The sequence below is a fragment of the Pyrus communis genome, chromosome 10 (assembly GCF_041283825.1).
Source record: "Pyrus communis isolate YQ-2024b chromosome 10, ASM4128382v1, whole genome shotgun sequence".
Classification (NCBI taxonomy): Eukaryota; Viridiplantae; Streptophyta; class Magnoliopsida; order Rosales; family Rosaceae; genus Pyrus; species Pyrus communis.
The window spans coordinates 20847748-20869401 of NC_142574.1; the positions used below are offsets into that span (position 1 = coordinate 20847748).

At 39.0% G+C, this 21654-nt stretch overlaps 1 protein-coding gene, 1 long non-coding RNA gene and 1 pseudogene across 3 annotated transcripts; 2 read left to right on the forward strand and 1 right to left on the reverse strand.

The window, feature by feature from the left end:
* Positions 1 to 7316: 7316 nt before the first annotated feature.
* Positions 7317 to 8581, reverse strand: LOC137730052 (uncharacterized). 2 transcript variants are annotated; one of them, XR_011068079.2, is made up of 3 exons: positions 8364 to 8522; positions 8099 to 8251; positions 7317 to 7568 (listed from the first exon to the last, which is right to left on the reverse strand). It is a non-coding gene; the product is annotated as an uncharacterized LOC137730052 (long non-coding RNA). The 2 variants fall into 2 exon arrangements; XR_015951985.1 differs by having other exon boundaries at positions 7317 to 8251; positions 8364 to 8581.
* A 2709-nt stretch (positions 8582 to 11290) lies between these two features.
* LOC137729148 (UV-B-induced protein At3g17800, chloroplastic) lies at positions 11291 to 13798 on the forward strand. The gene is made up of 2 exons (XM_068467995.2): positions 11291 to 11708; positions 12826 to 13798. The coding sequence occupies exons 1-2, from the start codon at positions 11371 to 11373 to the stop codon at positions 13622 to 13624; spliced, it is 1137 nt and encodes a 378-aa protein (XP_068324096.1). The 5' UTR covers positions 11291 to 11370; the 3' UTR covers positions 13625 to 13798.
* A 2904-nt stretch (positions 13799 to 16702) lies between these two features.
* Positions 16703 to 18153, forward strand: LOC148693695 (quinone-oxidoreductase homolog, chloroplastic-like; annotated as a pseudogene).
* Positions 18154 to 21654: the final 3501 nt, after the last annotated feature.

Consider the following 21654-nt stretch of genomic DNA (forward strand, 5'->3'; position numbering starts at 1 on the left):
GCCCACCTCCATATAGCACGAGGCCTTTTGGGAGCTCACTAGTTTTAGATTCCATGGGAACTTCGAAGTTAAGAGAGTTTAGGTGAGAGCGGTTCTAGGATGGGTGACCTACTCGAAAGTTCTCGTGCCAATACCCAAAAACAAAACCGTAAGGGAGTAGCCCAAAGCGGATAATATAGTGCTACGGTGAAGCTGGTCTAGGATGTGATAGTTAGGTATCAGAGCCACTCTGTCGTTCGGTACAGATATGCCGGTCAGGACACCAGTTTCCCCTTAATTGGGATGGATTGTAACATCCCACAACGAGCAATGGATAGGGGGTGATGCGCCTTATATGTACATGCCCACCTCCATATAGCACGAGGCTATTTGGGAACTCACTGGCTTCAGAATCCATCAAAACTCTAAAGTTAAGCGAGTTTGGGCAAGAGCATTCCTAGGATGGGTGACCCACTGGGAAGTTCTCATGTGAGTTCCCAGAAAAAAAAACCATAACAGCGTGGCCAAGGCTTAAAGCGGACAATATCGTGCTACGGTGGAGCCGGTCTAGGATGTGACAGAGTGGTATCAAAGCCACTCTGCCGTTTGGTGTGAGTATGCTGACGAGGACATCGGATCCTTATGAGGGATGGATTGTAACATCCCACATCGACCAACGAAGAGGTGGTGATGTGTCATATATGCACATACCCACCTCCATATAGCATGAGGCCTTTTGGGAAATCCCTAGCTTCGGATTCCATTAGAACTCTGAAGTTAAGCAAGTTCAGGTGAAAGCATTCCTAGGATGGGTAACCCACTGGGAAGTGCTCCTGAGTTCCCAAAAACAAAACCATGAGGGCGTGGCCCAAAGTAAACAATATCGTGCTATGGTGGAGCTAGCCTAGGATGTAAACAGAATGGTATCAAATCCACTATGTCGTGTGGTGCAAGTGTCCCGATGAGGACGTCGGGCCCCTAAGGGGGATGGATTGTAACATCCCACATCGACCAACAGAAAGTAGGTGATGTGTCTTATATGTACATGCCCACCTCCAAATAACACGAGGCTTTTTGGTAACTCATTGGCTTCGGGTTCCATCGAAACTCCGAAGTTAAACGAGTTTGGGCGAGAGCAATCTCAGGATGGGTGACCCACTGAGCAGTTCTCGTGAGTTCCTAGAAACAAAACTGTGAGGGAATGGTAAGCCCAAAGCAGACAATATCGTGCCACAGCAGAGTCGAACCCAGGATGTGACAGAATGGTATCAGAGCCACTCTGCCATGTGATGTGAGTGTGCCGACAAGGACGTCGGGCCCCTAATGGGTGATGGATTGTAACATCCCACATCGACCAACGGAGAGGGGGTGATATGCCTTATATATACATGCCCAACTCTATATAGCACAAGGCCTTTTGAGAGCTCACTGGCTTTGGATTCCATGGAAACTCCGAAGTTAAGTGAGTATGAACGAAAACAGACCTAGGATGGGTGACCCACTAGGAAGTTCTCGTTCTGAAACCCAAAAACAAAACCGTGAGGGCATAGCCCTAAGCAGACAATATCATGATACGGCGGAGCTGGTCTAAGATGTGACCGAATGGTATCAAAGCCACTCTGTCGTGTGGTGCGAGTATGCTGACAAGGACGTCAGGTGATGCGAGATTTATACGCACACAAATTAAACCCTCTTTTTATCAATTGTAGTAAGTATGTAAGTAGGGATCGTTCTGGACCGGGGATTAGGAGGGATTGTTAATCACTTGGATTTGACTCAAAAACGTAAAAACACAATATAAAACACTATACTAGACTCAAAGAATGCAAAACTAAACTTTAAAACACTAAAACAAACCAAAAGACTCAAACATCACCCAAAACACTCAAAACTGCCTTAAAAACACTTTCTGGGCAGTTTTGAGCACTTTGGTGAATTTGGACGAATTTGTGTAATAAATTGAATCAAAACACTTAGAAACATAAACTAAGACACTTTCTAACTAAATTGGACAATAAAGTAAAGGGGGATTGAGTTTTGGACGAAATTAAAATAAATGCACAGATTCTAATTAAAACAGAATGTAAATATGAAATTGATGAAATGGAATGGATGGGAAGCTAGCTAAGGGGTTCATCTCCACACATGTTACACTTGCATAATAAAACGATTTCCAATTGCATTTCAATAAACCATGAATTCTCAACACCCCAAGTTAACCGTGATGCACTAATTAACCTTCAAATCTTCCTAACGTTATTGAATTGGATGATTGCATACGATAACCCAAAACATTCCCCACAAGTCCCCTACATGATTGCATAATAGAGATACAAGCAAGAATCATTACGCTCTATGAAAATTATAAGTGTTGACGAGGCATTCGTTACTATGGAATACGCATGAAACTTATGCCAAGAATTCATTTAACGCGATTGTTTATAAGCAACCTCCACTACTTGTGAATATAAGTTCGTAACGATTAGGTGAAACTCACTTATATTCTAGCGTCATATTCATGCATGAAAATTAAGCTTGCAATCTCAATGAACATACATAACTAAGTTATCGATCAAACGGTTAAACAAATTGAATCCACAACTTATGAAACGCAATTAGAAGTAATCAAATCAAAATGCAAGCATAAACATATATTTCGAATCCCCCCCTAGCCAAGGGGGGTTTAGTTCCTCATACGTACAAAACAAAGAGAATCAAAGAAACACCTAAACATTCCAACAACTCAAACTTGAATTGTATGAACGTTAAGGCCCTCTTATCTTCCATTCCTCATTCGTACAAAACAAAGAGTATTGAAATTAAACATTGAAATCAAAGAAACACCTAAACATTCCAACAACTCAAACTTGAATTGTATGACCGTTTAGGCCCTCTTATCTTCCTCTTCGTTGTAGCACAAGGTCTAAGGATAGTTTGATGGTGTGAATGGTTTGGGGAGTGGTGAAAATGGAAGGGGGAGGCCACGACAATGGGATGATTTCTGGTGGTGAATGTGCACGGCACTTTGGATTCTAAGGGGATGTTGTTGGTGTGTATGGATGATTTTCTGAATATGGAAGTGTGAATGAATTTCTGAATGAATGAATCCCCTTTTGTGGCTGCAATGGATGCTTATTTATAGGTGGATGAATGATTAAAAGAGGGAATATGACAGCTAGGTTATGATGATGAATGCATGTGGCTGATTTATGAAGAGTGAATGCATGTGGCTGATTTGTGGTGCAATGATAAAAGGCAAAGTGCATGTGGCTGATTTGTGGTGAGTGGGAATGCAATCTGAAATGGGAGAGCATGTGGATTAAAGGGGGAATGCATGTGGGTGAATGTGTGGCTGCATGGTTGAATGATTAAAGGGTGCATGTGGGTTGGAAATGCATGTGGAATGGCTGGAATGAAGGGTGAATGTGCATGTGCTTTGACAGCTAGGTTGAATTAATTAAAGGGAGTGCATGTGGCTGCAATGGATTAAAGAGTGGGAGATGGAATGGGAAAGCATGTGCAAGGTTTTGGTGTGAATGATTGAATGTGCATGTGGCTGCAATGGATTAGGAATCCTCCAATTTCGTCCATTCCTTTTGCTCCAAACATAAGCTATCCATTCCAAGTCCAATTTTGCTCCAAAATGCATCTTTTTGCTTCCTTAGCCATATGAACCTAAAAACACACGAAAATGGCTTAAACTACTAAAACAACTATGAATTAACAATATAAATGCACGAAAACAAGCTAAGTAAGTCGCCTAAATATACTCCTATCATTAGGCCTCTAGGGGGTAGATTGTAACATCCCACATCGACCAACGGAGAATGGGTGATATGCCTTATATATATATATATATATATATATATATATATATATATATATATATATATGCCAACCTCCATATAGCATAAGACCTTTTGGGAACTCACTTGCTTCAGGTTCTATCGGAACTCTAAAGTTAAGCGAGTTCGGGCGAGAGCAATCTCAGGATGGATAACCCACAAGGAAGTTCTCGTGAGTTCCTAGAAACAAAATTGTGAAGGAATGGTAAGCCCAAAGCCGACAATATCATGCTATGGTAAAGTCGAATCTGGGATATGATAGAATGGTATCAGAGCCACTCTATCGTGTGGTGCAAGTGTGCTGACAAGGATGTCAGGCCTTTAAGGAGGTGGATTGTAATATCCCGCATCGACCAACGGAGATGGGGTGATATACCTTATATGTACTTGCCCATCTCCAAATAGCACAAGGCATTTTGGGAACTCACTAGCTTCGGGTTCCATCGGAACTCTGAAGGTAAGCGAGTTCAGGTGATTGCAATCCCATGATTGGTGACCCATTGGGAAGTTCTCGTGAGTTTCCAGAAACAAAACCGTGAGGGAATGGTAAGCCTAAAGTGGACAATATCGTGCTACGGTGAAGTCGAACCTGGGATGTGACAGAATGGTATTAGAGCCACTCTGCCGTGTGGTGTAAGTGTACCGATGAGGACGTCGAACCCCTAAAGGGGCGGATTGTAACATCCCGCATCAACAAACAGAGAGGGGTTGATGTGCCTTATATGTACATGCCCACCTCCATATAGCATGAGGCTTTTTAGAAGCTCACTAGCTTCAGATTCCATGGGAACTCCGAAGTTAAGTAAGTTTGGGCGAGAGCGATCTTAGGATGGGTGATCCACTGGGAAGTTATGGTGCCGAAACCCAAAAAGAAAACTATGAAGGTATAGCCTAAAGCAGATAATATCGTGTTATAGAGGAGCCGGTCTGGGATGTGACAGAATTGTATCGGAGCCACTCTGCTTTGTGGTGCGAGGGTGCCGACAAGAACATCAAGGCCCTAAAGGGGGTGGATTGTAACATCGCACATCGACCAACGAAGAGGGGGTGATGAGCCTTATATGTACATGCCCACCTTCATATAGCACGAGGCCTTTTGGGAGCTCACAGGCTTCTGATTCCATAGGAAATCCGTAGTTAAGTGAATTTGGGCGAGAACGGTCCTAGGATAGGTGACGCACTATGAAATTCTCGTGCCGAAACCCAGAAACAAAACCATGAGGGCATAGCCCAAAGCTGACAATATCGTGCTACGGCAGAGCCGGTCTGGGATTTGTCAAAATGGTATGAGAGCCACTCTGCCGTTCGGTACGGATGTGCTAGCGAAGACGTTGGGTTCCCCTTAAATGGGGTAGATTGTAACATCCCACATCGACCAACGGATAGGGAGTGATGTGCCTTATATGTACATGTCCACCTCCATATAGCAAGAGGCATTTTGGGAACTCACTGGCTTCGAATTTCATTGAAACTTTGAAGTTGAGTGAGTTCGGGCGAGAGCATTCCTAGGATGGCTGACCCACTTTGAAGTTCTTGTGTGAGTTCCCATAAACAAAACCGTGAGGGTATGGCCACGGCCCAAAGTGGACAATATCGTGTTAAGGCAGAGCCAGTCTAGATGTGACAGAATGGTATTTGAGCCACTCTACCGTTTGGTGCGAGTGTGCCGACAAGGATGTCGGGCTCCTAAAGGGGGTGGATTGTAACATCTCACATCGACCAACGGAGTAGGGGTGATGTGCCATATATGTACATGCCCACCTCCATATAGTACAGAGCCTATTGGGAACTCACTGGCTTAGGATTCCATTGGAACTTTGAAACTAAGCGCGTTTGGGCGAAAGCATTCCTAGGATAGGTGACCTACTGGGAAGTGCTCATGAGTTCCATGAAACAAAACTGTGAAGGCGTGGCCCAAAGCGGACAATATCGTGTTACGGCGAAACCGGTCTGGGATGTGACAGAATGGTATCAGAGCCACTCTGCCGTGTGGTGTGAATGTGTCGGCGAGGACGTCTGGTCCCTAAAGGACGTGGATTGTAGCATTTCACATCGACCAACGGAGAGGGGGTAATGTGCCTTATATGTATATGCCCACTTCCAAATAGCACGAGGCGTTTTGAGAACTCACTGGCTTCGGATTTCATCAGAACTCCGAAGTTAAGCGAGTTCAAGCGAGAACAATCCCAGGATTGGTGATCTACTGGGAAGTTCTCGTGAGTTCCCAGAAATAAAACCGTGAAGGAATGGTAAGCCCAAAGTGGATAATATCGTGCTACGGCGGAGTCAAACCCGAGATGTGACAATATAAAAATAAGTGTAGTGGATTTGGGTTGCTTAAGGAACTCAAGTGTGAGTTCTTCAGGACTACGACAATGAGTCAACGATTCAAAGAAAAGAAATAATTTATTGAATCGTTAATTGCCAAAAAGTGGACTTCAGGCCAATAATTTTGGATTAATTGACTATTTAATGGACTACTGGTCACTTTAATTAATTCAATAAATCGTAACCATCTAGGTTTGATTGTAGAAGCATAATAATAACATTCGGGTTGTTATTAGCTTGAATTTTTGGCTTCGGGCCAAGCGATAATAAAATTATAGATTAATAAAAGTTAACTAATAACATCCCAAAAATTATAGGAGTATGGTTATGAGGTAGGAATGCCAAAAACAGGGCATTGAGTTTGAAAAAATCGCAACCCAACTCAGTGGGCTAGCTGCCGTGTGCAAGGCAAGGCCCTAAATAGCTTAGTTGGCCTTGGGGTAAGCTGCCAATGCAGCCCATGTCTGGTTGCAGGCCACAAGCCGATTTCGGGAAGGAGCCCAGAAACCAAGCTGCTGGTTTTGGGCCACAAAAGTTGCGGGGAACACTAGCCCAGCACGGAGGCTGGCCTAATATGGTTGCACACGAAGCCTAGCCAAAGGCTGGGTTCGTTTGGGCCAGTTTTAGGCCAGCCCAGTCACGTGGGTTGGCTTTGGTGTTCTCGGGCCAAGACAGATGGCGAGCCCAACAAGCAAGCCTTGCTAGAGGCAGGCGGGGTCTATGCAGGCAAAGCTCAGCAAGCCTAAGGTACCGTTTGGTATGCAGACGGGACAGAATAGAACAGGATGGGACGGAACGGAACGGGACGGGACAGGATGGAACGAATGTTCTATGTTATGTTTGGTACACGCAGAACGGAACGGAACGGTTGTTCCGTTCTACGTTTGGTAAGTGCATGACAGCACGGAACCAAACGATTAAATGACCAACTTACCCATGTTTCGTCTGTTGTTTGGTACAATGTTTATGTGTGGAACGAAATGGGATAGTTTTATTTTATTTTTTTATTATGATTTTATTTTTTTTTAAGTTGTTCATATTTGAACACGTATTACATATATGCTTAAACGTTTTAAGGTTTAAACATTGGGAACTTAAACAAAGAAAATGAAATCCCATAAAATTGACTTGAAATCCTCATCAACCAACAAAAATGGAAGCAAATTAACAAAGACCAGCATCATGCATCAGAAGTCCATTAAAATTCCACAGTATATAGACAATTCTGTTATGACAACCCCAGAACATCCAAACAAGCCAAGAGGTTCTGGGAGGTAGTAGCAAACTTAATACAACAGTAACAAACTCGACTACAACTCCATGTCTTCAGAACCCATGAATCTTGATCTAATCCTCCTTGATAATCTTGGCCTGAACGAGAAACTGTAGTACGGTCTTGCGCTGATCTCCTTGGTGCTAAATATGCAAAGCCATCAAATGTATATTGTATATTGCACAATATGCAAAGCCATCAATTGTATGCAAACCGATAACTAATTTAATTCTCGGTAATTAACATTTCTAATCATTCGAGTGGATATCCAAATCATTATCACAACATATTAAGTACACTATCAGGTTCAAAAACATGGATCTATAACTCTCAGATAAATAGAAAACTACTAATCTTACCCAAACTTTCTGTACAAATTTTTCTCACTGTGATTATCTAATGTAGCATACAGAGAAGTAATTCAGTTACCATCATTAAAAATTTACTTGAAGAAATCAACCCAGAAAGAAGGAAAAAAAAAAAAAAAAAACTTCAAAGGATGTAATGCAATCTATGCATACAGCTCACCAAAAAAACAACTCAGCACTTTCACTAAAACAGGAAAAAGCAAAAAAGCATAAAGTTTAATGGAATCGCTGCAATCTATCAATCCAAAGAACCCAAGTAGCAGATTGAAAGAAAAGGGTTGTATGCTACAGAGAGAGAGAGAGACCGTTCTTGTGCTCGATGAGGAGGGTCTGAGTCTGAAACTTGACACCGATGGTGGACATGGAGTCCAAGCTAAACTCATTTTGATAATATCTTGCCAGAATTTGAAACTTGCCCACCGCAGAGTCATGTCTCAGTACCACCTTGAACACATAGTCTACCTCATGGTTTCAATTGAATCAGAAAATATTGTGAAAAAAAAAAAAAAAAAGAAAAAAAGAAAAAAAAGAAAAAAAAACAGAGATTGGAATTGGATGCAGAGATCAAACCTGGAGATGCAGAGCTTTGAGTTCCACGAACCTAGGGAAGAGAAAAGAGAGGCTATGGGAGAGGATGAGGACGAAGGTTGGAGAGACCTGGGAGAAATAAGGCAGCGGCAGAGAAGATGGAAATAAGATGATAGAACTTTAGGGTTTGTTTTATGATTTGGGGGTGTAAATATTGAAAAATATGAGGGGCATTTTTGTCTTAAAATTTCATAATTTTGTGTTCCACATATGTGGAACAAGTCGTTCCAGGGGGTGGAGGTGGAACGAAAATTCAACCAAATTTCGTCTCGTGGAACAGCACATTCCACTGTCTTTCGCGCACCAAACGTGAGACGAAACGCCTCGTCCCATTGTGTTTTGTCCCGTCCCACGTACCAAACGCTACCTAAGCTTGCTACAGGCGTGGTGGGCTAAGGCAGGGCTAAGCCCAGCAAAGCTTTGAGGGCCTACTAGTGGACTCAAAGCTTCAAGCCTGTTTGGAGACCAACCCAGGTCGAGGCCTGGTGCTGTGTAGGGCATTGAAACAACGTTGTCCTAGCTACAGTATGGCTGCAGGCCAGCCAGCTCAGCTCAACCATGAAAAAATCCCAAATTTCCCTTCCTTTTTTTTCGAATTCTAAGGTTAAAAACCCTACTTGCTTCTAAATTAATTTCGATGCTTTGACTCACAAATTCCACATAGCATAATTGCGTATTGCATGAACAAATATATATATTGACAAAATTATGAACACATATGCAATATATATATATATAATTGAAAGTAAAATATAAATATAGGGGTTTCATGTATCATGGGAAATATTTTCATGCTTAATTGTCGTTTCAAATGTCACTTAGTACTATGGTTTAGTAATATTTCTCTTCACTTGTAAGTAAGAGGTCTTAAGTTTGATTTTCGCCAAAATTTGAACCACATTATTGTTAGTCCATTGTAAGGCTAAGCCACCTACCCCTTAGTGTAGATAATATGTTTGTTCAGAAGAAAAAAAAACAAATAGTTGAGTAATTACGTCCACAGTAACAGCAACTAAATTGGCTGAAAGACAATTTAGTTCTCGTATTATTTTTTTTAAATTTGAAGTTCACATGTTTTGAATTTAGCCAATTTGATTTTCGTGTATAACTTCGTTAGCTAATCTAGGACATTCCATAACTTGAACAGAAATTGATTAAACCCATAATGCCATTCGTCTTCCTCCAACACCCCTAACTGCCACACGCAGTAAACCCGACCATCACTCCTTGAGATCACACCAGCGATGCGCGAGTCTCTTCATGTGTCCTCAATTATTTCCAATCATTCATCACCCTAATATTTTGCACATTTTTTTATTTCATTCTTAAATATTTTAAATTGAATAGATAACTTTATAAACAAATTTATAACAGGTTATGACTTATTTAACTGTACCTGGATGAAATGTATTTGATTGGCAAACGCAGATACTATATATTACGGCAGCCATATATTACACAAAATTGAGTTATTATTATAATTTTCTTATTATTAGAGATCAACATACTACATATTACATATATAAAGAATGAATAAAAATAAGTCATAAGCAACTCATCCTAATTTTTATAGGTTGGGGTGCTTTCTGCCCTTGCCTGTGTAAAAAAAGCTGGTTAGTGCAACGAGGGGGATATGTGTTAGAGAAGGAGTATCTTGTCCAAAAAAACCATCTCTTCTAAGGTTTAGGAATTAATATTGTAATCTAATTTTGATTGTATTCCTAATGCATAAAGATTCTTACTTGTACGCCAAGATACACCTTCGTATATGTATTACCTTTGTGAATTAAAATACGTAAATTAATATTACGTTCACACTCAAATTTTATTTTGTTTTGTTTTGTTTTATTTTTTATGAAAGGAAGGTTATATTTGAGTAGAGCTCCAAAATCAAATACAAGAAGGATAAGTTAGGTCTCAAGATCTACCGTCCATTATTATACTTGCATAAAGAAATAGCTTATCCTATCCTATTGTTAGTCTTCGTCTTACTTATCCCATCTCACTTCAAGTTTGCTATCTAAACCAGCTTATCTTAATCCTTTATCAAAAATTAATCATTGGAGTTAAGTGAGCCGTCATTGGTCAACCTGGACCTACAAACGTATTGGTCCATACCAAACCAATGTGCCTGACTGCCTGTGGGCGCCATACATTACCAGGATTCGCTTGTCCTTATATATCAAACATCAATCAATGCCAACTAACTTTTCATATTTGTCCCATTCAATCCTATGGAGGTACCACGGGATATCTCAAGTTAGAAAAATCTTTATGTTAGTTGAAATATTGTCACGCGTTGTTAATGAGTTGCGTATTATATTTGTGCGAATAACATCATCGGCATATTCATATTATAAATTATATTGATAGAAACAAAAAAAAAACTCTAGTTTATAACTAGAGTGGAAAACTTCTGTTCATAATTGGAGTGGAACGAATGATGGTATCAAATGATGGTGTTCTCAATTTCCTCTAGCAAGGACAGTATATACTTATTAAGAAATTAATACTTAGTTGTGTAAAAAAATTTGTGCCTGGTAGTCGAACCATATAGACTTTTTAATTGACTTGTAATGACGAAATTTTTATATTGAGATTTGTACGAACAGGAGACCAAATAGCACCAATGGCTCATTTCTTACAAGTGAGTCATACAGTCTATTTGGCTCGACCGTCGGACTCAAGAATTTTTTTTCTATTCACTGTTTAAACTAATTTTGTTATGACACTGCTTGTGCATTACATAAATCATTATAAACACCCTCATCCTTCTTCTGGTGAAACAATCCGACGGACCCGATTGCGCCACGTGGCCCAATCAGAACACTACTGCCGACCGCAGCCCCCCATTCCCTCTTGCTCTCTGACTCAACCACTGCGACAACCCTATCCAAATTTCTCCATATATTCTTCTCCCATCCAAAAAAAAAAAAATTCTGAACTTTCACTCCCACTCTCAAAATACTTCAAATTCCAGCCATTGTTGATGGACCATTGTCTCGCCCTCTCATCCCTCAAGCTCCGCGTAACCCCGGCCTTCGCTCCTTCCCGCCCCGCCGTCCAATCGCGGACCGCCAATCGGTTCTTCAGGCCGTTGACCGTCGTCGCCGGAGCCGGGGCGAGCCACTGCGAGTTCAGCAGCCTCAACTCGCCGCTCGACCCGCGGACCCGACCCGGAAAGGACCTCTGCACCGTTTTGCAGAATCATCCGCAGCTGTTCCATCTTGCGGTCGCTCAGGAGTTGAAGAAGTTGGCCGATGATCGGGAACTCGCTCTCTCGCGTGCGTCTCTCAGCGCCGCCTCTCATGAGGCCTGCCTTCATAGGTATTTGCTTAAATCCCATTACTTTTTTTCTATTTTTTTTTTTTCTGGTTTTGCTTAAATTGCATATGAACTTATAAAGGTTCTATTTTTACAGTAATCTTTCCGGATTTATGTGATTTTTTTTTCTAATTTTTCTCGTACAGATTGAAACTTTATAGTTGTTACTGTGATGTATAAGCAATTTAACCGTAAAATAATGACAAATCCAATCCCTCTAGCTGCATCTCCTTATTAGTAAAAAAATAGTAACTTTATAGTTGTTACTGTGACTTTAGTACTTTTTTCAGTACTTCATAAGCATTTGTAATGAACATGAAGGTTTTCGGCGTACTGTAATTTTGATGCTCTGTCAAGATGATCAAGTTTTTCTCTTTCGTGTGCTGTGTGATATGAGCTAGGGTAGTGATTTCAACACTCCCTGTTTCTCCCCGTGCACTCCCCCCTGTTTTTCTTTCCTTTGGATTGAATAATTCAAGGGAGAATTAGGGACCGAAAGACAGGGATGAGTGCAGAAGGAGAAAACGGGGGTGTGAAAGTCACTACCCTAAGAGCTAGAAGATAAGTTTTTACTTCTTATTTTTCCTTTTTGCTCTGTTCAAAATTTCCGCTTGGACGATGGATGGATAGACTCATGAGTCATAATAGACTATGATTTACAGTGTTGGAGGATGGAGAGGTTCCCTTGTTATATCTTAGCGAGGAAATCACTATGTTCATAGAATTCATTAGTAGGAGGTGATGTAGTTTATAATGATATGCGAAACCACATTGAGGTTTTAGTTCATTAATAAAGAAATTGTTGTTTACGTGCTATGTTGTTTCCTTTTAAATTTATCAGTGTAGAAAGGACTGATGATCTTGAGTAGGGCATTCTTGAATGCCCTTGCTATGCCTAACATGCACTTTTTACCTGTGCACATAGGCAGGTGGTGACTGCAGTAATATTGCTGGGTGTTCTTGCCTAGCGACCCTTTTACTATCCCATTAGCATAAGTAAATTGGTGAACCACTCCTTGTAAGTGCTTGGTGGGTTGATCCTCTCGTATGTGGAATTTCTGTTTAGATTTCTTTATAATTACATTTATTTCTTTGACCTAAGATATTACTGAAATGCCAGGAGGATTGCACAACTGAAGGAGCAGGAGTGTGAGACTGTTGTCGAAGATGTCATGTACCTGTTAGTCTTTTACAAGTTTTCTGAGATCAAAGTTCACTTGGTTCCTAAGCTTTCTAGATGCATCTACAATGGGAGAATGGAGATATGGCCTTCAAAGGATTGGGAGCTAGAGTCCCTTTACAGCATGGACGTTTTGGAGATGATAAGGGAACATGTAAGCACAGTCATTGGCTTGAAGGCAAATTCTAGCGTCACAGACAATTGGGCAGTGACAACGATCACACGTCAAACACTTGGTCAAGCATATGTGGCTTCCATCTTATACGGTTACTTTCTGAAATCTGCCTCATTGAGACACAGCCTGGACCACATTCTAACTTTGGAAAGCCAAGACCTTCATATGAGTCACAGAACCTCCCTTCAGTTTCAGGAAATGTGTCCTAATGGAAACAAAAATCTTCTCTTTGGCCGCATTGGCAACATTCAAACGAAGTTTCAAGGGCCAAGTAGGCAGGAGAAGACAGATGGAAAGTTGAGATGTTATGTGATGGGGTTTGGTCCTGATACAATTCAGAGATGCGCAAAACTGAGATCCAAGGTGGCTGTGAATTTAATTAAGAATCACTGTTGTGCACTCTTCGGCGATGATGGGAGCATGGGTTTGCCTGAGACCGATGAAGTTATCTCAACTTCATATTCAAGTCTGAAGAGGCTAGTTTTGGAGGCTGTCGCCTTTGGTTCGTTCCTCTGGGACACTGAAGAATGCATTGAGACAATATATGAGCTTAAGTCGAACTAATTAGTAGATATGGTAGTTCTTTTTTCCCCCGAATAGGTTTGGGTTAATTATCTTTGTAAATAGCAAGGATTTCGTACTCTGCATTTTGGCTCTGCCATGGAAGCGCTGGGTGGTTTTCCATTGTATAGTGTACATGATGACTATAAATAAAGTATAGTTTTTATCCTTTGCCAATATTTACCCTTTTCTCTCTATGGGATGATGGTTTGCTAATTTATGTATGAGATTGCTGATTAGGTCTAGGATTTTGATTCTTGTTGCTCTCCGACTCTTATCAAATTTTAGGAGGAGTTGGAAGGGGCAAGAGTAATGTTTTCAGGCTACTTGCTAATTGGAAGAAATAGAATAGCAAGTAAACTTAGGCCCCAAGGCAATGAATTTGATAGGTATTTGCTACGGGTGATAAATTCGAACACAACATGTTACACTATTTGAAAGTCACATGATTATAGGATTAGGATCTGATGTGGCCATTGGCAAGGTGAAATTCCCTATAGCCTCTCCAGGTCCGGAATTGGTAAATAACTGGCTTGCCACCAGTTATCCCCCTTAAAAATTAAAAATTAAAAAAAATATTTAAAATTAAAAATAAAAAAAAACTAATATTATATCAATAAATGATTCGACCTGATTCACCTAATGTATAAATATATTGAAGTCTTCTGGTCACCTAATGTGTTGGTCAAAGGTGAACAGTTTTGACACTCACTTCATGTATACTATTAATCGTGCGATGCAAACATCATTTTAAGTTGACAAAAGCTTTCTTTTTTCTATTTAAATTTCTAAAACCACAATCCACAGTCCTCAGCCCATCTCACTTTAAAATCCGTTTTCGTACCTGTTGGCAGTGATGGCTGCTACGCGTATGGATGCGGTTCAGTACGAGAGCTATGGCAGAGGGCCTTTTGGTTTAAAGGTTAGTATTTTTCCTTCTTGTGGAGCTAAATTTCTTACATGTATTTATATTTCATGTTGCAGCATGTTAAGGTTGCAATCCGCACTATCTGTATTCCGCCAAGGGGATTTGTAGCATGTCCCTTGGGGTTTAGAACAAATAGTAGAGTTCATATAGTTGTGTTTGGTTTAGATTTTAGCGGAGACTTGGTTTTATATGATCCGGTGTCATACCACGTCAAGTATACTGGAATCAAGATGCATCGTTCCGACCTTCCTTATGTCGATGCTTATAGTGAGTCTTATTTTACTCAGCTGAATTCTATCTTCTCAGTTACACAAGCTCTGTTTTCGGTTATTTACGAATGCCTTGGGTACAATGTACTAGTAATATATGTAACAGTAAAGTTCACATGCTTCAGTTGGATTTTGGATCCTAATCCGCAGATTAGTACTAATGCGATTAATGTTTCTTAAGTAAACTTCATCATACACGTTGATGTGAAACTTCAACTCCTTATTTAAATAGTTGATAACCCCGACTTGATTCGATTATGTTTTGTGTAAGCAAAACGAAACCATTTGATTCAGTTAATTACTATTAATTTTGGTTAGAATCGGTCCTTACGAAAGCGCCATTTATATTTCTTAGTGACTTTGAAATTTAACGGAAGATAACGATTCAACAACTGTTCCTTATAAAATTACGGCCAAAAAAGGTTCGCCACTCCAATGGTAAACAATTAGCATTGCGTATAAGCTATTGTAATCTTGTGACCTCAACTCCGTGTAAGCCTTAATCACACGTATATAATAAACCAAGTTGCTTCCAACACTGCATGCTATTTAAAAAGACTCGTAACAATCAGCATTCAGCGAAGATGGTTGTGTTCCTTCTCAAACCCATCTTCTTCGCATTGAGCTTCATATTGAACTTGGTTACGCGCTTGATCTTGTCCACGACGGCTCATCTTCTCATGTTACTGATCCAGGGATTAAGAGCACCAGGTCAAGGCATCCATGGCACGTTACAACTAGTCATAGAGGTCATCAGGTCATGTTCCGAGTACTTTGTGGGACTTGTAATGGAAGCAATAAGTGCTATAATCTCCACTTTCTTTGATTTTCTAAAAGGAAGTGTAGCAGGTTCTGCTGGCGTTACCACTTCTGCGGTTGTAGAACTTGTGGAGAAAACAAAGACTACGCTTGAATCGCTCGATGGGTTGCTTACTGATTATCCGGAGATTTCCGAAGGGTTTTTCGAGATGGTTTATAGTATTGTGAATGATATGTGGAATAATTACAAGGATGCGTTTGGATATGTTACAGAGAATGCTTGATTATATGTAAAACTTCTTCAATTTGCTGTAAAAACTATGTGCATCGTAATTTAAATCATAAGAGCAAATTGTATCGACTTTTCCCTCTTTTGTATCGACTTTTTCCTCTTTTTATGGACATTACTGCAAGACATAAGCACGTAATAGTTTGTTGGTAGGTTTTCAACTTATTTCATGTTATGTGGGTGCTACAGCCAATTGCTCATGCGTGATTACTAACCACAGATATGTATGAATAACAAAATAGGGTTAAAGCACCAACAACCAGAAATTAGTAACGCACGCACATTTTTTCATATCACTAATATTCAATTGTTTGCTCTATTGATCTTTTTTTGTATGTGTCTTAGATTACTCTAAATGACTAGGAATAACGAATCATTAATTAAGAAAACAGTACAATTAATATGGTCTGTGGTTAGATTTTGCTTGATGACCAAGCCAAAGCCTATAGATAATTATAGAACAAGCTCAGAATACAATTGCTCTTATTTATATGTGATTGGAGGACTATTTTCAATAAATGAAATGTTTTAACACTATATAGGCTGCGTACGATAGCCATTTCCCTCCGAACCTCGCAAAGCGAGAAGTCTTGTTGGCTTGGAGTCACCCTTTAGATAATCATTAATCAAACAAAATGCTCCAATAGAACAATTATCAGGGGATAACTTCTATGGACACAAAAGTTTCAACCAATTTATAAACCGAATGAACACGTTACAGCATAATATATGCAGTTCATTTGATGATGCATACATTTTATGGGGTTCACTTGATGGTGCATACAAAAATTCCTCTTCTCGCAGTTCCCACCCTCTCAGTCTCCGGTTTGGCAGCCATGGCAGTTAAGCTTATGCAGGCGATTCAGTACAAAAGATATGGCGGAGGACCTTCTGATTTGAAGGTTCATTGTTTATCTGCTCATTTTCTTATGTTTTCTATCAACATTTTTGTAGAATTAATAGAAGTTTCTTTTTTTTCTTTTTCTGACATATTCCTATATAGATTTTGGCCTCAGTTCGCATTTATGTTTAATGCAAATACACCAAGAGAAGATTAAATTCTGTTAAGAGTGCATCAACGGCATGCTCGTTCATGTTGAGATTCCAATCACCACTTCGAAGAAAGATGAGGTTTTACTGAAACTATAAGCAGCTAGTCTGAATCCAGGGATTTTAAAATTCAGAAAGGCCTTGCGCGCCGTTTTTTCCATGCAACTTAATTGCCTCACACACACCTGGTAATTAATTCTCTTTTGCATCAGTGGAAACTGAAAAGACAATGAGACCTGTTTTGTGATTTATGAATTCGATGTCTTCGAGCCTTAGGCCAATAGGTTGATTTTTGTTAACTTTGGCTGATGACATTATGTGCGGGTAATAGTTACTGATGTAGCCCGAGAGATAGTCGAGGTTGGACAAGGAGTCAAGAAGTTCAAGGTGGGTGACAAAGTTGTGGCATTACTTAGCTATAGTGTAAGTTCACATTTTATTCCTTTCTTGAAGTGTAATTTTCATATGCACAAGGTCACAAGGGGCTTGTAGCTTGATTGGTGAAGAGTATTTACCCGTGCCCCCCTCGCCCATATCCCCCAACCCCACAAAACCCCCACCATCGCTCGTATTAAAATAAAAAAAAAAAATGAAAGTTTCACATATAAAATTAAGTTCATGTGTTTGTTGCTGATCATATCAATAGAATGGTGGTGGACTAGCTAAGCTAGCCGCAGCCAAAGAGAAATTGGTAGTTGCTAGGTCTCCTGAAGTTTCGGCAGCTGAAGGTTCCAGCTTACCTGTTGCCCGTCTCTCAGCACACCAGGCTCTCAGCAAGGATGCAGGGATCAAGCTTGATGGAAGCGGCTAGTTGAAGAACTACTGATCACTGGCACTGCTGGCGGCATAGGTCTCTATACTGTCTAACTAGCAAAAGTCAGAAACACTCATGTAAAAACGTTGAGTTGGTCAATAGCTAAGCAGCAAATGAGGTTCTTGACTACAAGACCCCGGATAAGATACCCCTAACGAGCCCGTCTGGTCGGAAATATGACGGTGATCGACTCGACGGATCCTCTGAGCAAGGCTGAAGAGGCTTGGGAGAATCGATGATTCAATAGCCAATAGCCGATGCATTGGGAACGATCATTCTGGAGCCTTAACTAAGCAGACAAAATTTCTTAATTTCATGATTTTTCTTCTCTTTTCCCTTTTAGTATTGTAGGCTTGTGCAACAGAATATAAAGTATTTTTGTATAAATAATATAAATAATGTGTGGTTTTTATTATAATTTCGGTTTTTTTCATGATTGGATATTATAAATAACAAGGTTTAGGATTATTCGTTTTCAACTGTTAATTAGTTTGCTCAAATGATGATTATAATTTTTTTTTTCTTCAAAATAATCGAGAGTTGAGTCTTGACACAACAGAAATATTTCTCATTTGTAACTGAAAGGCTACGATTTCGAGTCGTGGAAGCAATCTCTTTGCAAAGTAATGTGTAAACACGAAGTTTCTTGTAACAAATGAAACAAGAACACTTGTACATATATGTAGAGTTGTTGATCCGAGGGTTGTAGTAACTTGTTCTCGAACCAATGAACGCCTCAAGGGTTTGGCTTGAGGCGATGGAGGAACCGGCATGTGTTCTTCATGAGTATGGCAAAGAATGCAGAGAGCTTTATGAGTCTTCTAAGTGTGAGTGTGTAGAGTGTATGTTCGTCACGAGAGTGGCAAAGAATGCAAAGAGCTTTCTATGTCTTCTGAGTAAGTAGAGTGTTTGAGAGTGGCAGAGAATGCAACGAGTTTTCTGAGTGTGTAAACTGTTTTGAGAGTTTAGAAATGTGTGGATGTTAAGTATAGGTGTTTGTACTGGATTTTACATCGTCGACCTATTTAATTGAGGCCATTAAAATTTAATATATTCCTAAATTTACTATTGGATTTTAATAATAATTATCTTGTAGAAATATTCAATAAGCATGGAGAAATTTAGTTAAATTGGTGTCCTATTTCACGTGATCTTCAACGGACTGAGTGCTTTGCATGGATTTTCCTAATCATGATAATGGTTTTGCTAATTTGAAAGTCCACGTGAAAGTTGGATGGTTTGAAACAATAAGGTGGTGATGTGATTTCTGTCTTGAGAAGTGATATGGTCAGATGGTGGTAGACAAACCTACGGAGATAGGTTTTGGCCAATATATTTTTTTTTGTTTTGAAAAAAGCAAGATTTAAAGATGATTTGTAGGAAGAAAATTTTTATTGTGATAAAAAAACGACTCATGCATTAAGTATTTTTACATAAGTAGTGAAAATTTTTAATATTAGTTATTAACTTTTTAATTCATATATTTTATCATTTATATAATAACATGTAATGTATTATTTCGTGTTACATGTAACGAGTGTTGATTTTCCAACAACCCTATTAACAGAAGGCAACAGACAATTGAAAGAGATCTTTATACATAACTACAAATTGGAGGTGGATTGTCTGCCCTTCCATTTCCATACTCTCTTCATGCCCTCCTGTGATGTGTGGTCATGGTTAAGTCACGTCAACATTTTATATTAATTTTTTATAGAAATAATAAAACAAAAAGTAATAGGAATATAAAATGTTAACATGGTTTAACCATAACCACACAAACAGAAGAGGATAGAAAGAGTATGAAACTGGAAGGGCAGACAATCCACATCCCTACAAATTTGGTTTGTGATGTGACTTGATCACATAATTTTGATTTAATCAAATAAATCAATTACCTTTCATCTTTAATTTGGCCATAGCATTGTCAAATCAATTTTGGTTTTGGGTGAGTCTGTCGACATAGTCTTTCTAAATGCCTTGACAAAATATTAGGACAGAGCTGTTAAAACCAATCAAATATAATATATATATATATATATATATATATAAAACAATTGCACAGTTTATTTCGAATAGAAATTTCACAAAGATGCAATATATCTCATAAACAATTAATAAAATTGAATAATAAATCACAAAACACTAACTTGGTTAGAAAGATAGAGGTTTGCAGTAGTAATATCCTAAGACAAAAATTCTCCCATACACCAATGCAATAGTTCAACAGACATCTATCTTGCAAGATACAACTATCTAATCCAAGTTCTTGCACTCGAACTTAGATTTTTGGCGAATTGGTTGTGGTGTTTCTCTGTGAAGTATGGAAAAAGAAGCGATGGAATTGTTATTCGGTTGCTGATCTTACGGCCATATTTATAATGGCGTAATGAAGCAGTTAAAGCCGTTCATGTTTATCTTCACGAATGGTTGTAACTGTTCACGTGAACAGTTTTATCTTTTCGGAAAAAACTGAATGCAAAAATCAAAAACGTAAAAATAATACTTCAAGGCCCAAGGCCAATCTTTGAAATTTAACATATGCACACAAACCCTCCAAGTCTAAGGCCCAAAGTCCATGGCTTTGGCCCAATTTCTTTCAAACCATAAGTGTGGGAACACACTTATAAAGTGGATCTTCAAAAGAGGAATGGGCGATATGGGACTAAGGATCCCACAAGTTTCACAAGTTCCAACAAGAACTTGATGTGTTTCAATTGCTTATATCTTAAGCAATACAAGTCAAGACGTCTAATGCACACGACACGTCGACACAGTGACTTGTTCTGCTCCTGACAATTACAGGAGGGGGGAAGACTGACAAAAACGAGAAACCACTAAATCGTGCGTAGACAGCCACTGCAATTTCGTATCGATGACACAAAAATTGTGAATGAAAACTTACGAGTATTGTGTCATTGAGATGAAACATCACAGTATACCTGTATATGAAAGTTGATTTCTCACAAGAATGAGAAAATTTTTGCACATAGAGTATGGACAACCATATGCAGTAGCTCTAAAACAAGATGTAGACCCGCATGGTGGGACGTTCATGCAAAAGGCCCATTTTTGTATGCAGAAGATATTTTTTGAATCACATCGTACTACGTGCAACTTACACATTTTAAATGTATTTATATGCGTGAATTGACAAAAGGAATGTCAAATATTTGAAGTAAATGAATAATCTTAGATCATGCTAGAAAAAAAGCCCTCACAAACCAATCAAAGTAGCTAAATTCACATAATAAAATTAGTCTTTCAATTTTCATCTACATTCTATTGAATTTACATTAAGAATAGAGAAAATAATATTTAATAAACAACTGATTGAATCACATTATCGCTAACTCATTGTGAGGCTAAGCCCACCCCTTCCTCCTTAGTGTAGATAATATCGTTTGTTCAAAAAAAAAAAAAAAAAAAAACTATCATTTGACAACTAATTTAATCACATTATTATGCGTGTGCGAAAGACCTTTTTTTATAATTGGCATTATACGCCTTTTAAGATGTTTTGAACGTGTTTAAAAATAGAGAAAATAGTATTTAATTAACAATTGATTGAATCACATAATTGCTTGCCTATTGTGAGGTACTCTTAAAAAAATAAAAATAAAATAAAAATTGTACAAAAAGAATTAATTATTAAAAAAATATTGTTAAAATGACAAAAATACCCCTGCATTATTTGGGTTGCTTTTGCAATTTTTTGTTTTGGGAGCATTTTTGTCCAAAAATTTTTGGTGAAACTTTAACCTCAAAAGGGGTTGTTGACTTTATATATAATGAAGATTAAGTAATTTGTTTGGTTTAAATTAAAATTAATTAAAGAATTAATAAAGATAATTTTTTAATTACTTTCCACCAAGTGTTGAAGCGTGTCCCTCTTAATAGCTCACCCGATTTTAGTGAGTCGCA

Coding starts and splice junctions, on each gene's coding strand:
- LOC137729148 (XM_068467995.2), top strand. CDS start 11,371: ATGGACCATTGTCTCGCCCTCTCATCCCTCAAGCTCCGCGTAACCCCG. Junction 11,709..12,825: donor CATGAGGCCTGCCTTCATAG/GTATTTGCTTAA, acceptor CTGAAATGCCAG/GAGGATTGCACAACTGAAGG.